This window comes from Trachymyrmex septentrionalis, unplaced genomic scaffold (genome assembly GCF_001594115.1).
Source record: "Trachymyrmex septentrionalis isolate Tsep2-gDNA-1 unplaced genomic scaffold, Tsep1.0 scaffold32, whole genome shotgun sequence".
Lineage (NCBI taxonomy): Eukaryota > Metazoa > Arthropoda > Insecta > Hymenoptera > Formicidae > Trachymyrmex > Trachymyrmex septentrionalis.
The window spans coordinates 2,255,929-2,267,598 of NW_017305485.1; the positions used below are offsets into that span (position 1 = coordinate 2,255,929).

Here is an 11,670-nt window from a genome sequence, read left to right on the forward strand (position 1 = left end):
TATTTGTATACACGATTATATGTACGAATATTAACATAATGCTATAATTACTTTGCATTCTTTGATTGGTCAATTTATAAAATTAATTTTTTCGGATTGATCAATCAACTTCAAAGCATTAATTTATATATAGTGAGACTTTGGCCGCATCCTATACCTCATATTTCATACACTAAAACTTTTATTGCTTTTATTTATATTTCAATTACGCAAGCTGTAGCACGACAGTGTCAAAAATTAGAACTTGTCCGTTAAATTCCGAAAATACAAGGAACGACGATGGAAATAGTTCAATCGCTATTCGCTGCGTAACTCCGCAGGGGAAGAAGTCTCCTCCATGCAATTATGATTCAACCGTTGCGTATCCCGTTTTGCGACTAGTCGGCAATTAAAATTAGCGATCAAATGCGAATCAATGCTCTCTCGTTTGTTCTGATCTTTAGAGAGCGTGGTTTTTTTCTGCGATAATATCACACGAGACAAAGAATATTCCGAATTGCCAGGCTACGTTTAAATGTCAGATGTGAACGCGCAAGCCTAAGCCGACGGCTGAACTTTCTTATGATTCTCCCCTCTCTTTCTCTTTCTCTTTTTCTTCTAATCCTTAGGTACATATTTGTCTTATTATTGGGACTTATTATTGAGAGTCTTCTGACATGCAGCTCGAAAAGAATATTTTTCTTTTGTTTCTTTTTCTTTAGGCCTGTTCCTTTTCCCATACCCTAGGATTGAACTTCTGGCACAATTCATCTTTTTTCCTCTATTGTGAATAAAAAAGGAAGACAGATGAACTGTGCGAGAAATTCAATCCTGAGTATGGAAAAAGAATAGGTCTTTTATTATAAAGTCCAATGAGCTCTATATATGCTGGGTTAAACGTTAGACCTCGTTTTATTATAGTATATTGAACGAAGTAGATGTATCTTTTTTGCAATATAAATTAATTTTAATCTCGGTTCAATTTATTCTTTATCCTTTTTATTATAATTCTTAAAAATAGAAAAAGATAAAGAATCGAAATTAAAATTAAACTGCATTGGTAGAAACGGGCATGTGTCGCATAAATTCTTGCATAGTTCATCTTTTTTCTTTTTTTCTCTAACGTGGAGAGAAGAATAAGCCTATAATTGTTACACTCTTGGTTTAGTTCCCACCACGCATTTTTATAGAAAAGGCTCATTCCAATATAAAGCTTCTGCTAGTCTTTATAATTAAAACAATATATTAAGATTTAACTTTCCAGACAACCTGTTCCAAAATCCTGTTCCAAAAAACAGGATACAAGCGTACCAAAGACATTTTTCATAAAACACGTTTTTAAAACATCCGATCTTGACTTCATGTTATTTAGTTTGGATTATCTAACTAGGAATAAAAAAACTAAAATTAAATTCTTTGCAGAAATTCTACGGCGAACTCCATGGCGACTCTCTTGATCATACATTTCTCAAGTACCCATCATCATTACAGTCATGATTACAATCAGTACCTTCGAAATCTTCTTAAAGTATTCTTTAATTTATATCAGATCCAGAAAAGTATCAGATTTTATTTCTCACAGATGAGAGCGAGAATAAAGCTATAAATATTTGATCTTGTTCAAAGGATATACCAGGATATTCCGATCGCGCGCGGATTATGCCGCGGGGCAAGGAGGCGGAGGGAGGGGCACCCCTCCGACGCGTCGACGGAGCATCATCGCGCATCGCGGCGTCAGCCGATCATCGGGCCGATGACGGAGTAGACCGGAGAGCCGGGACAGCGGTGCGGTATAAGATATTGCCGCATTTGCCGCTGTTTGCCGCGGTAGATAGTCCGCGCTCGCGGCAGCGCTCGCGTTCACATTTGGAAAATGGCCGACCACAGGGAACGGGATTATTATACGCAGACGGATCTGCGTTCTAAGAACGATGATCCGCCGAATTCGCGCCTCTTCGTCATCTGCCACAAGAGTCTCGAGGAGGATGATCTCAGGAAAGCATTCGAGAAGTTCGGCAAGATCGAGGATATCTGGGTGGTTAAGGATCGTAACACGGGCGACAATAAAGGTGATCCTGCACTGCATGTTTTTAGATAAAAACTAAAATCGATAAACTCCGATCTGCCCTATCTGTTGAAAAAAGAAATTGCGTTTTCTTCCCTCTTGTAACGCGCGGCTTCTTTATTTGCGTCCTAGGAAAAATATTATCTTCATGTTTCTCTTTTTGTGTACGCCGGTGTATCCCTACTAATCGTCGCTGTTTGTCCCTCAGGTGTTACGTACATCAAGTTTTCTAAAACATCAGAGGCGGCGTTTGCTCTCGAGGAGATGAATGGCAAGATGCTGGGCTCCGTGGGTAGAGCTATCAAAGTGATGATTGCTTCAAAGTAAGTCCTCCTCGGTATCATTCACTTCATTTATATTTTAATACCATTCAAAATTTATAATTGTGGATATTGACTTGACATATATCAATGTCCACATCTAGAAATGTTATAACAGAATCTGGTCATAAGCAGTTTTATCAAATATATTGTTTCTCTATATATTCTATCTCGTTCTAATTTATGCTATCTATCTTATTTATTCTAACTTATTCCCATTTCTTCCAGTATAGATTAACTTTAATCTTGGTTTTATTTGTGCGTTTTATTTTTTTTTTCTTAGAATTAGAAAAAGATGCAGAGTTAGTTGAATTAGTAGAGATTAAAATTAAACTACATTGGTAGAAACAGATATTACTGAAGTTGATGGAAATGATGGGCCAATCAAAAATTCATTATTTCATGACGAGACTGTTATAGGCTGTAATCACATTATAGATTGTTGGTTACGGTTGCTGGTTGTTGGTTCTATTTAGTTCTATTTTAGCCAATCATGATGCAGCGTTAGTTGCAGGTTAGTTGCAATGTGATTGGTAAAAATAGAACCAACAACCAGCAACAGTAACCGGCAATTCATAGTGTGATTACGGCTAAGAATCTCTATCCAGCTTATTACTTTCCTTTTTCTTAATTCTTAGTATATATGATTGGGTCATTTATGTCTTACATATTTCTTTTCTTTGAAACTGGAGCATTTGGATAAATAATGGTCTCTATTCTTTCTTTTTTTTAATGCACAACTTTATACTTTCTAAAGATGAGAAGAGTATATGTATAAAGTATATATACATATATTTATTTCTACCATTTTATATATATATATATATATATAGTTTAATTTTAATCTCAGTTAAAATAATTCTTCTTCATTTAGTTAGAAGAATTAGAAAAAAATGAAGAGTAAGTTGAACCGAGATTAAAGTTAATCTACATTGGTAGAAACAGATATGAATAATTTTTGTATGCTTATAAAAATTATGAAAATTAACCCAAGGACATGAATTATATAGGCTATGTTCCAAAATTGACTGCTTGTACTAAAAACTATAGTGCACGTAACGTAAACTGTCATATTTTCAATGCTGACAATAAATTTGGAACACAGCCAGTAAAGAACCAGAAAATTATGATGTGTATTAAAAATTATTGGAGGTAGAGAAAAGAAAACAATAGACATAAATGCCACACATCACACATGTCAAGTCAACTGCTCTAGAGTCTAGATATGTAGATTTAAACTGGCTTAATTGATTCGTTTTATATACATCTGACTTTAATCAACATTTTTAACTGATTGTTCTCAGTCGGGATCAGGGTTCTGTGCGAGAAACGAATGAAGAAGAGAGGTGGGTTCGTTTATTCTGTGTATTACCGAAAACAATGACTGACAGCGAGCTGCAACAGGAATTCTCCAAGTTCGGTGCAATCGAATACGCGACTGTCGTGAAGGATCGCAGTACAAACGAATCCAAGGGCTTTGGCTACGTCAAGTTCAAGAAGGTATCTAGCGCAGCGCGAGCGTTCGAGGAGTGTGACAGAAAGTACAAAGCTGTGTTCGCCGAGCCGAAGAAGCCGAAGCCCGATCACAACGAGGCCAAGTACAATAATGGACTGTCTGGTACCACGTATGACAATAGTAGTAGTTGTAGTTATGGCTCCTCAAACTTTGGCAAGAGCAGCATCAGCCTGGAGATTGCTACTAACTATTCCAATTCGGAAGGCTACACGCGTCTGCAGGTGATCGCACATCCGGCCCTGAATCAGGACCAACTGTGGAAGCTGTTTGACATAGTGCCTGGACTGGATTACTGCCACTTAAAGACCGACGTGAGATACAGGATGCCGCGCGGTCAAGCGGTAGTGGTATACAACAACCCGAGCGCGGCGGCATATGCGCGTGAGAAATTTCACGGTTTCGAGTATCCACCTGGTCATCGAATGATCGTCAAGCCGGACCTGACTAGCGCTCCGCCGAAGAGCGCGTCAAAACCTGGTGGTTCAACAACCGGCAGCGTCGCTAGTGCAAGGACGGATCTAGTACACTTGGCGGAGACGATTGCTCAAGCTACATCACTAATTCAAGCTGCAGGACTAACGGCACCGAGTAAGTAAATCCGACCATCTCGCCAGTGCGCCGAAGAAATAATACGTTGTGCATCAAGTATCGTTGTGTTTCTCATTTTTAGGCTTAGATCACATATCCGTAAAGTTACCTCCGGTACAACCAATGGCGAGTATAGACGCTGAAGTTGCCAAGAGATGTTTCATCGTATGTGGTCCACCAGTGCCGCCTATTTATGCTATGAAGGATGCATTTTGTAGGTTTGGGAATCTTATAGATGTATATATGTTACCTGGCAAGAATTGTGGATACGCCAAATACGCCAGCATTAGCAGCGCGAATGAGGCCATTGAGGTACAGCGCTTTTCCTTTTTTTGCTTTTAATCTTTGCTGCGTAGATATTCCAAATTATTCATATTCAAAACACGTAGATGTTTCTACATTCAAATATGCTTTTAGGTCCTGCATGGTCAAGAAATCTGTGGTTCCCGGCTGAAGGTACTTGAAGCAGAGGAACGAAATGTCGGCGAGGATCGGCGGAAACGACTACGAATGGATGAGGACGAGAATTGAACGTGTTTTAATAAAAATGCGTATCTCGTAAGTAGTAGATGAGTAGCGTAGTGTGGCGCGAAGGAAAAGAGAGGCATTTCTTTGTAATAGCTGTAGTACACCCCGAGACGTTGTTTTACCGACGCTATCACTCGTTCTCTCTATCTCTTTCTCTTTCTCTCTATCTATCTCCTCCTCCTCTTCTTCCTCCTCGGGCAGGGGGAGAAAAATTGCAGGAGAAAATGTAATTTTTGCTGTTTGTCTTCACAGACTGACTGGTATACACAAGCCGGACGCACGCAACAAAAAGAGACGAATTTAAAGACTACTCACTTGACCACATCAAGGGCCTGCATCCAGGGAAAACTACTCCAACTACCTACCTATATATATTTAACTGTTCGCTTACGTTCGCGCAGCTGCAACTCTCTACGTTACTGAAACCTTTAACTGCTACTCTACTACTACTATTACTTTTTATCCTCTTACATATCCGTTTCACACACGATACGTTGCGCGCGCGGACGACCCGAGTTTCTGTTACTTTAAGAGGCCTGTGCGAACGGCCGATATCGTTGAGTGCCTATTCGCTGTATACTGTGTGAAAAGTGCTCTTTCCACGTGTGAAATTGTACGGAAATGTACTTTCTTCCTTCAGACATTTGCGAGACTCGGAGGAGGCAAAACACGCGTACATTGACGAGGTACATAAACCAATTTGTCTCCCAGATTGTTTCTCGCATATATATGTATTTTTATTCTTCCTTAATCTTTTAATCTTCAGCTTTGCACTTCTTCGAAATGATTTATGATACATTTTCGATACTTAAAGGGTGCATTCCAAGTATGACACAAAACATCTTAAACATTTTAAATCCAACATTGGTGATTGTGAAAATTAAATCCATGAGGACAATCATGGCTCTGATTATCTGCGCGTTCGCATAGGCTTTTAGGTATAACTTATGCTTTAGGTTTAACAAAGAGACCTTTAATTTATGATTAAATTTCTGTACTTTTCTTTTATAATTATATTGCGTGCAGAAAAAAAAAACAAAATAATTTGTACTTTATATGATATTGACAACTTTTACAATGATAAGTTAAAATTATTGCGGACAAAAGTAATTCCAAAACAAGGTATATTATTTAGACAGCAATAAAAATTTTATGCTGTGGTGATAGAAGAATTGTTATTTGATAAAATCATTGGATCTCATATATCATAATTTTGTCATATTGTTATGCCTCACATTTGTATAAAATATTGAGTTTGTATAACTTATTGAGATGCTTAATAAAATTGTAAAACATTTAATTAAATCGCGCCTTTTACGCGCACACATTACTAGTTAAATTTTTTAATTAATAAAAATTTAATCTGTAATTTTTGCGTTTTTTAAAAAGGTTTCACAAAAAATTCTTTTATTAAAAACGAACAGTTTATAAAAGAAAAATAATTTATCGAGAAAACTTCAATATTTTTTGAGTTTTAATAATAAAATTTTTATAAAAAAAAGGGTCTGTATACTAATGTAAGATATGTAATACTCAATATTATACATATCGACGTTAATTTCCGATTAGTATTGGAAAAAATCTTGTTTTGGAAGCAATTGATGTAGGAACGAAATGTAGGAGTAAAATGTACTGGCATGTAGACTGTTTTTCGTTTCAAAGCATTATAGAAGAAAGGAAGCGTAAATTTGTTGCTTACGGTAAAAGAAAAAAAAAGGAAAGACAATTTTCTGGCAAAATCGATTACCCGATATTCATTATTACGAAATCAATGACCTCGTTACACATCCAGTGATCGACGCACAACATTAAACGTTTTATGATGGACACACATTTTTGTATCACCGTGCGTGACTCACTGTATTGACCGGATGGTGTCCCAGGGGACTGTAACTGTGACTTGTTTTCTTTGGTGATATCAAATACACATGAAATACGCAATAAACCCCAAAACACTGACTCTTTCACTTAATTTTTTTTTATCATTTCCTCGAGAATAAAATATTGTATTTTGTCTAATTGTATTATCTCCAATATTGTATTAATCGAGTTGATATTCTCTAATAATCTGATATGTGTTTTTTTCATTTTCAGGCTACTGCGAGGATTCCACGAAGCACTGTACCTGAAGACTGTGATATTTTTAATGATAGCGTAAGATTACAATATTTCTATAAAATTGTATATGGGAAGAAAAATTTTACAGAATATATTAAATTATATTTTTGGCACAGTTATATTCACTTGCACATGAATTTATTTATTTTTCAACATAAGTTCTTATCTTGAATATATATATATATATAGCTTATATATAGCTATATATATATATATATAGCTTCTACTAGATAAAGGTAAGTAATGGCAAGCTTTTTATCGCCTTTCTATTTTTAAAATTTTTCTTATTTTCAAGAGTTTACTTTTGCTGGTAAAAAAATATTATAATTCGAGACGTAAAAATTATATATATATATACATCTGTGATACAAGATATTGAAAATATTTAATATAACATAGAGATTAAATCTTTGATATAATTTATATGAATAAAATATAAATTATAATAAATTATGATTCATTGACATTTTCAGAAATAAAAAAAAAATTTAAGTAAGTCAAAGGATTATAAGGACATTTCTCACACAGCACACTTTATTCCAAGCTTGTTCTGGAAATGTCCTTAGGATTTAGGGACGTCTTCTGGACGTCCCTTAGAGATCTATGCTGTATGAGTTTAGGTACTGTGAATTTGAAGTAATTTTAAATAATTAATCTACGTTCTTCCTCTGAAATCACATTTTTAGACGGGAAAGACGTCTGAGCATGGAATGGAATGTATAATTATGAAGGATAAGGTCAGAAATTTTCAATAGTAAAGATAAGTATAAACAAAGTTTATTACAGTAGTAACTGTGACTGGACATACATAGTGCATAGTAATATAATGCGAGGTCTTCTCTTGCACGCATTCTATAATAAACCATCAGTCATAAATCAGAAGTTAGAAGCTGGAAATTGATCAATCACAATCGTCAATTTCTCTCCAACTTCCAACTTCTGATTTATGACTAATGGCGTATTGTGAATGGCCATTACAGTAGTAATCGTAGCGATCGTAGAGTAGATTTGCGACTATTGTTGAACAGATATTTTATGTCTACAATAAAAGTCGAAGTGGTCAAAAAATTGACCAATTATAGTCGATTATTCTTCTCATATTCGACTATAATTAATTAATTTTCTAAGACTTAAAACTCTACGACCACTACGACTTCTATTGTAGATCCCGCATAAAATGCCTGTTCTACAATAGAGTCGCAAATCGTAAGAAATTGGCCAATCACAATTAAGTTTGAGAAGAATAATCGACTATGATTGGTTTCTTACCGCTTGCCGCTTACGACTCTATTGTAGAATAGGCCTAAAATCTGATCTACAATTGCGTAAACGTAGTTGTAATTAAGTGATCGTAATTGTAATAATTCATCAATCATAGTCGGATATTCTCCTTGTATTCAAGTGTGATTGCTCAATTCTTACAACTACAACTACGTTTATGCAATTGTAGATCGGGCTTAAGGCACGATGCAATCTCTCGTTATCAGACAAGGCTCATAGTAGTTATGCAAATGCGTGAAGTAAATGCAAACACAGACAACTCGCAGTCAGATATCGTGGTGCAGTAGTAAGATCGCGACGATGTGCCGATTTTCCTATTTTTTAGCTTTCAATTTTCTTATTCTTCCCTTATTAAAAACAATTCAAATGATCTTTAGGACCCAATTCTATCATTGTTTCATTATTTGATCGATCAAGAATTAAAATTATTTCATTATATTTAAGACTGTCTTAAGTATCAGGTTGCATTCGGAATTGATGCTCACTCGCTATAAGCTTTATTCTATCTTTATCATTCATTATTCGTAAAAAGAAAATGAAGCTTACAGCGCGTGAGTGTCAATTCCGAACGCAGCTACAGTCTCGTGAAATTCCTTTCGGCTATTAATTTATAATTACTTGCATTCCAATTTATTTCAAAGTTGCATTAAAAAATTATTTAATTTTATTTGAAATTTTGAATCAAAGTATCCGGAAAAAGTTCAAGATTCTCAAGAAATTTTTAAATAAGATTTTAGTAAATACCCTACGTTTAAAAAAAAATTCAGGATTATTTTTCAACATCTCTATTATACATTGTTGATTAAATAATTTTTTAATTAAAATGTTAAAACTTATATGTAATAAAAATTGAAATTTTAGCAAAATTGAGGATAAAATTGGAAAGTGAAATTTCGCTTGTGCCCAAAAAAGACCTTGCAGGTGAAATAAAAACGAACTACGAAATTACCGATCTGAGAATTGCATGCAGAGACGATCCTTCCATCATTCAAACATTTGAAGGTGCAAAAAGTCAAAACGAAGGTCAGCGTTACGATATCATCGCAACGTGCGGCTTTTGATCGCGCCGATCGCTGATTACGATAGCGTGAACGAAGCGAGGGGAAGCGGTGAGACTAGCTGCAACTTCGTTTGATATAGATTGCTGCAGCGGGATGTGGGCGCGGGTGGTCCGCGCTCACGTGTCTCAGAACGTGCGGCCGACTTATCGCGGCGAGGATCGAGTCTAGGCCGAGAGAGCCGGTGCCGGCGAGTCAGTCCGCGCGTGGAAACCGGCGAGCGTCAAACCCGCCCGCCGTCGCGCACCTCTGGAACCAAAACAGTCTCCACGCGAACGCCATCCTCCTCCACTCCGTCTTGGTCCTCCCTGTTAGGTCCACGATCAGATTCGCAAGGGTGAAGGACAAAATGAATCGTGTACTCGTCGCGAGTGCGTGGTGAGGGGGCGATTTTGGAGCGCGGATTTCTTTTTATCGAGGGAAAATTTCGTATTTTGAGAAGCGCAGAATGGAGGAGGTATCCGTGGACAATACCAAGGATTCGGGATATTCCAACACCTGCAGCAACAGCCAGTCGCAACGCAGGTGAGAGCGATCTGCAATTTTTCACGCTCGCTAAGATTTTTGGTCATTATATTTTTGATTAGCGAGACTATATGAAAACAACTATGATATCGCTTTCCTAATTGATTTATGATTTTTCCAGAATAAAATATCGAAGTTTTATTTACAACAATTATAATTTATTATTTCATATGTTTTTTTTTTTTCTTTAAATCATCAGCGGCTTAAATCTTATCGATCAACAGATCTGGAAATAATTTTGTTGACCATCAAAATTATTTTGTAGGAATCTCAAGTAATATGAAAGCGAGTTGCAGAAAGTTTTGAAATTTTAATTCAATCAGTTTAAGCATTCTACGCAATTATAAAACTTGATCACAATAAATTAATTGAAATTAAATAATTATTTTGATGGTCTAACAAAATGTATGATTTTTAGATTTATCAATTAAAATTTTAGATACTTCAGCAAAACTGTTTTTTCCGTAAATATCTTCTGATTTTCAAAATAATTCGTATCTAATAAAATGTTTTTTATGTATGTATATGTGCACAAAGTTAGTAATATTTTTCGTAATTTAAATTTAAATGTCTATCAAGTTACTTATGCTTTTTGATATGCGTGTATGCAACGTTGGTAAAAAAACATGTTTTAAACATGTTTTAAACAGTTTAAAACATTCTTAATCAATGTTTTTAATATGTTTTAAATATGTATTTTTTATGGTACTTGTTTAAAGCATATTTGAAACATTAAAAACATATTTAAGAAGAAACATAATATGTTTTATTCTTAAAAAAAAAAAACATTAGTCTTTACCAACCCTGAAATTTATATTAAAATACCAACAATTCACATACGATGGAATCTTCTTCCGACTTGTATTTCAAAGTGCATCGGACACCATGACTTTTGCTGTTGCGATCAATGTTGTGTGAGATCAAGACACTTACCATGGAAAAAGTTGGAATGAATTCCGACCGAAATTATTCAATTATTCCCTAGATTTCTATTGTGTTTTCTAGGGAAAATGGAATAATTCCAGTCGGAATTTATTCTGATATGTTCCATGATACTCAGTATCACGAATCGATGAGTAATAAATTTAAAACATGACCGTCACGCAGGAATTCTTATGTCGATCGCTTTGACGACCGTGGAACGCCGTTTGTTCATTCATTAAATAACATGCGTCAGACGTAATTGTTTCTAAGGTATCTATCGTTCGAAGATACATTCTTTTCCATTTATCACGTCGCTCGATTGCTTTTATTCGTGTTTCAATTCGTTTTACACTATGAGTTTTTATCTCTGTTCTGCAGTTCTGCTCTGTCGATTTTGCTTTATATTTATTCTTATGAACATACGTATAAATGTTTTTTTTAAATGATGGTTTCCTCGCTTTCGGAAAATGCGAATTTATAAGATTGCAATTGCTTAAAAAGATTTTTATACAATTATGAAAAGTATAATAATATCAAAAGCATATATCAAAAATGTGTGTGTTGTGTGTGTGTGTGTGTAATGTAATTATATTATATATATATTAAATAATATTAAATATTATATATATATATATATGTATACACACATTTTTGATATATGCTTTTGATATTATTATACTTTTCATAATTGTATAAAAATCTTTTTAAGCAATTGCAATCTTATAAATTCGCATTTTCCGAAAGCGAGGAAACCATCATTTAAAAAAA

General features: G+C 35.1%; 2 protein-coding genes across 8 annotated transcripts in view; both read left to right on the top strand.

Moving 5' to 3' along the window:
• The first annotated feature begins 1,655 nt into the window (after positions 1-1,655).
• On the top strand, positions 1,656-7,183 carry LOC108749938 (RNA-binding protein 45). Of its 3 annotated transcripts, none has more exons than XM_018488984.1 (6): positions 1,656-2,048; positions 2,253-2,367; positions 3,669-4,468; positions 4,551-4,780; positions 4,886-5,026; positions 5,249-6,127. In XM_018488984.1, the coding sequence occupies exons 1-5, from the start codon at positions 1,853-1,855 to the stop codon at positions 4,997-4,999; spliced, it is 1,455 nt and encodes a 484-aa protein (XP_018344486.1). In that variant the 5' UTR covers positions 1,656-1,852; the 3' UTR covers positions 5,000-5,026; positions 5,249-6,127. The 3 variants fall into 3 exon arrangements, with proteins under 3 accessions (XP_018344486.1, XP_018344487.1, XP_018344485.1); XM_018488985.1 differs by having other exon boundaries at positions 4,557-4,780; XM_018488983.1 differs by lacking the exon at positions 5,249-6,127 and adding an exon at positions 7,091-7,183 and having other exon boundaries at positions 1,853-2,048.
• Positions 7,184-9,597: 2,414 nt separating this feature from the next.
• The window catches only part of LOC108749937 (period circadian protein), a 32,068-nt gene continuing 29,995 nt past the window's right edge, over positions 9,598-11,670 (top strand). For 2 of the 5 annotated variants that reach the window (XM_018488979.1, XM_018488980.1), the window contains exon 1: positions 9,602-9,978. In XM_018488979.1, coding sequence (XP_018344481.1) covers positions 9,902-9,978 — 77 coding nt within the window. In that variant the 5' untranslated portion in view covers positions 9,602-9,901. Of the gene's footprint in view, positions 9,979-11,670 lie in introns of all 5 variants that reach the window. The other 3 variants (XM_018488977.1, XM_018488978.1, XM_018488981.1) reach the window with 2 other exon arrangements.